The sequence below is a fragment of the Talpa occidentalis genome, unplaced genomic scaffold, assembly GCF_014898055.3.
Source record: "Talpa occidentalis isolate TD23 unplaced genomic scaffold, MPIMG_talOcc4v2.1 talOcc4.17, whole genome shotgun sequence".
Lineage (NCBI taxonomy): Eukaryota > Metazoa > Chordata > Mammalia > Eulipotyphla > Talpidae > Talpa > Talpa occidentalis.
The window spans coordinates 21,525,874-21,530,126 of NW_023601754.1; the positions used below are offsets into that span (position 1 = coordinate 21,525,874).

Here is a 4,253-nt window from a genome sequence, read left to right on the forward strand (position 1 = left end):
GCGCCTCGCGCCCTGGCGCGCGGGAGGCAGGCAGGCAGGCCTCACCTGTGCGCTCTCCCCAGGGCACCCTCAGTGCCCGGCGCAGCGCCTGGCGCTGCGTACCTGTTCGCTGGCCTGTCCTGAATTAGCAAACAGGCCTCACCTGTGCGCTCTCCCCAGGGCATCCTCAGTGCCCGGTGCAGCGCCTGGCGCGGCGTACCTGTTCGCTGGCCTGTCCTGAATTAGCAAACAGGCCTCACCTGTGCGCTCTCCCCAGGGCACCCTCAGTGCCCGGCGCAGCGCCTGGCGCTGCGTACCTGTTCGCTGGCCTGTCCTGAATTAGCAAACAGACCTCACCTGTGCGCTCTCCCCAGGGCACCCTCAGTGCCCGGCGCAGCGCCTGGCGCTGCGTACCTGTTCGCTGGCCTGTCCTGAATTAGCAAACAGACCTCACCTGTGCGCTCTCCCCAGGGCATCCTCAGTGCCCGGCGCAGCGCCTGGCACTGCGTACCTGTTCGCTGGCCTGTCCTTAATTACCAAACGAACGCCCGAATGAACGGATGCACACTAGATGCGCCCCTGCGGCGCGCGGAGCAGACGCTTCTGGAGGCGGGCGAGAGCCGGCGGGCAAGCTGCGTCCTGGCGGCCACCGGCCTCGCGAGGCGGTGGCGGGGACCCCGCACGTGCGCCTTCCCCCCCACTCCCGGGTGGAGGCGCAGGCCCCGCCCCGCCCCGCCGCGCGCGCACGCACGCGCCCCGCAGCCCCGCCGCCCCGCGGGCCACGCTCGGCCGCTCCCCCGCGCGCCGGCTGCCCCTCGCGCCTGCGTCCGCTGGGGGGCGCTGCCCTCCCACCCCGCGCGTCCGGACGCGGACGCCCGTGGTCCCCAGCGATCCTCAGCCCGACCCAGGGTGCGCGCGCCGCCTCCTACCTGCGGGCCGGCGAGGGGGGCGGGTGGAAGGGCTGAGAGGGGCTGGACGAGCCCGCGGAGGCGGGAGGCCGGAAAGCCAGAGACCGCGGTGGACGGTCCGGGCTCGGGCGCGCGCGCGCGCGCTCGGCCCTCGCTCCCACCGTCGACTCCCGGCCCGAGCCCAACCCCGCTGCCGCGCGCCACCTGCCTCGCCGCGCCTAATAACATCGGCACCCGGGGTCAGGTGGCCGCGCGCGGACAGCGCCGCCATTGGCCCGGCGGGGAGCGCAGGGCTTCGGGATTGGCCGGGGGGCGGGGCCTCGGCCCGCGAGGGGCGGGGCCTGGAGGGAGGCGCGCAGGGGGCGGGCAGGGGGCCGGGCTGGGAGGCGGCGGGGGCGGGGCCAGGCCGTGGTCCGCGCCTTTGTGCCCGGCGCGCGCTCTCCGCCCGCTCCGGCTGCAGCGTCCGCTGCATCAATAATTCAGAGCGGCGGCGGCGGCACCAGCGGCGGGTGCGGGAAGCAGGCGGCGGAAGCAGCGGGGACCGAGCCACAGCGGATATGCATCCAAGTGCGGCTGGGCAGCCGCGGCACCCCTGAGGCCCGGGCGGGGCTCGGGGTGCAGCGCTCGGGGGGCGGCGCTCGGGGGGCTCACTTGCACCGGGAGTGCAAGGCGGAGCAGGAGTGACCGGAGCGGCGTCGGCGGAGCTGCGCACGGAGCTGAGGCGGGGGCTTAGGAAAGGGGCTGGGGCGGGGGGGGGCGGCTGGCGCAGGCAGCCCCGGGGTGGGGGGCGGGGTGGGCGCCGGTGCCGCGATGCTGGGCATCGTGGAGCTGCTGCTGCTGGGGGCGGCGTGGCTGGCCGGCCCGGCCCGCGGGCAGAATGAGACGGAGCCCATCGTGCTGGAGGGCAAGTGCCTGGTGGTGTGCGACTCCAACCCCACGTCCGATCCCACGGGCACCGCTCTGGGCATCTCCGTGCGCTCTGGCAGCGCCAAGGTGGCTTTCTCGGCCATCAGGAGCACCAACCACGAGCCGTCCGAGATGAGCAACCGCACCATGATCATCTACTTCGACCAGGTGAGTGCTCCGTGCAGACTGGAGTGCTGGGGCCCGGGGGGCGGGGGGTGCAGGGAGATGCCCGAGGCGCTGCGAGGTCTCTGCGGAGGCTCGGGAAGGAGAGTTGGGGACTGACTCTTGCCTACGCCCCTTCATACCCGTCTCCTTGTAGGTGCTCGTGAACATCGGGAACAACTTTGATTCAGAACGCAGCACTTTCATCGCCCCGCGCAAAGGGATCTACAGTTTTAACTTCCACGTGGTAAAAGTCTACAACAGACAGACCATCCAGGTCAGCCGCAGCCTCAGGGCCAGACCTGGGCCCTGGTGGGGGGCGACCAGGCGCGGGAATGAGCAGGCCGTACGGGGTGGGAGGTAGAAGGGGGCAGATTCAGGTGTCCCGGGGATGCTTGGAGGATGCTTGGAGGACCTCATGTTTCTGGGGCTCGGACTGTCCCTTGCTGCTCCTGTCGCTGGCTTGGGGACCTAATTCCCTCCCCAGAGAAAGAGTTTCCTGCCTCCACCTTCTTGATCCCTCGAAAGGGGGGGGGGGTTCCTACGAACTCAAAGAATCTCCCGTAGTGGGTGCTGTTCCCGCGTGCGGCAGCTTTTCCCGACCCCCGCTCTGCGCACCGTGGGGTGTTTCCCAGATCCCCGGTCCTTGCGCCCAAGCTCGCGAGACGCCAGCGCGCTCGCCCTCCGCACCAAATTCAGGCGGCCTCCGGTGTCCCTTTGGGGGACAACTCCCGGTTTTTGAATTAGTAACGCAGCGCCCTATAGGGTGAGGCATGGAGAGAGATGAGAGGGGGCATAGTTCACCACCTCCCGGCTCCAGCATTGCCGCAGCCAGCACCCGCCGCTTTCCAGGTTCGCAGAGGTGTCCAGATTTCCTCTGAGCCCAGACCCACAGCAGAACGCAAGGCTGGGGATCGGGCGCCAGGCCTCTGACTGCTGATGCCACTGCAAGGGCAAATCCAGGCAGTGGCGGGCGAGGCGGCATCTGGGGAGGGAACTGAGCCTGGGGAGGGATGGAGCGCGGGAGTGCGTCTCTAAGCGAGGTTTCTCATCAGCAGGAAGCCCTGCTAGTCTTCTCCTTCAGAGGGTGGTAGCTGGGACCTGGAGGAAGCTGGGGGTTTTTGTTTATTTGTTTTTGAGTGATTGTTTCCCCTAACTGGAGTTGTCCGAATTTGCCTTTGAAGCTGGAGGCAGATGGGGGAGGGCGGGAGCTGGCCAGAGGCCTATGATCTCAAGGCCCTTGAGCTGCCTAAGGATTCATTAAACTGGGTGAGAGCACAGTCCAGATTGCTGGGTGTGCGCAAGGAATGCAGGTGACTCTCGTCTGGGGGGCAGACCCTTCGCCTCACCCACACTGACCGTCTTTAGTTCCCAATCGCCCACAGTAGCAAGCTGCAAAGAGCTCCTTTCCTCCTGCTTCCCAGCTCCTCCCTGCGCGCCTAGCCTTTGCGGTGGACCTTTCCTCTGGTCTCCGCTGCTGTTTGATACCTGCCTGGGCTCCGTGTCTGAAGTGGGCCTTTCTCTTTCCCAGGTGAGCCTCATGTTGAATGGCTGGCCGGTGATTTCAGCCTTCGCTGGCGACCAGGATGTGACCCGGGAGGCTGCCAGCAATGGAGTCCTAATCCAGATGGAGAAAGGCGACAGAGCATACCTCAAGCTGGAGCGGGGGAACTTGATGGGGGGCTGGAAGTACTCGACATTCTCGGGATTCCTGGTGTTTCCGCTCTGACCCGCTCGCCTGTGGAATGGAGGCAGGGAGAGGCAAAGGCAGGAGGCAGGCAGGAGGGGGAATGAGAAAAAGCTGAAATCTAGAGGACGAGAAAGTGGCAGGACTTGAAACTTCCTACATGTTGCCCAGCTGTATCCGGGTAAAAGGTGGGCCCAGCTGTGGGACAACTCAGTCCCGATTCCTCCTTAGACGACTTAATTCTGCTTAGCTCTGCGCACTCCCATTTCCAAAAATAAACTTGCCTCCCCCATGGCAGTTGCTGTAATCAAGAGAGAGAGAGAGAGAGAGACTGCCTTGTCATTGTTTCTCACCCCCATGTTCATGTTCCCCACAATTCATAAAGAAACTTCGTATTTCACTGTATAGCGTGAAATATCTTCCTCCTCAGTACCCCTCTGATTCCTTTCACGGGCTGAAATCTTAAGCGCCCCTTCCCTCTTTTTAGTTTGGAGAGGGGTGGGAAATAAGGGTTTGTTGGATTTTTTTTTTTTGGATGGGGGAGGCAGTTTTAATTTGGCAAGTATTGCTGTTCTTAAAACACTGCTCAAGAGTTAATAGCTGAAGAGACT

General features: G+C 65.2%; 1 protein-coding gene across 1 annotated transcript; it reads left to right on the forward strand.

The window, feature by feature from the left end:
• Positions 1-1,360: 1,360 nt before the first annotated feature.
• Positions 1,361-4,007, forward strand: CBLN1 (cerebellin 1 precursor). The gene is made up of 3 exons (XM_037518121.2): positions 1,361-1,961; positions 2,113-2,232; positions 3,487-4,007. Exons 1-3 carry the CDS (start codon positions 1,698-1,700, stop codon positions 3,682-3,684), a joined length of 582 nt encoding a protein of 193 aa, XP_037374018.1. The 5' UTR covers positions 1,361-1,697; the 3' UTR covers positions 3,685-4,007.
• The last annotated feature ends 246 nt before the right edge of the window (positions 4,008-4,253 follow it).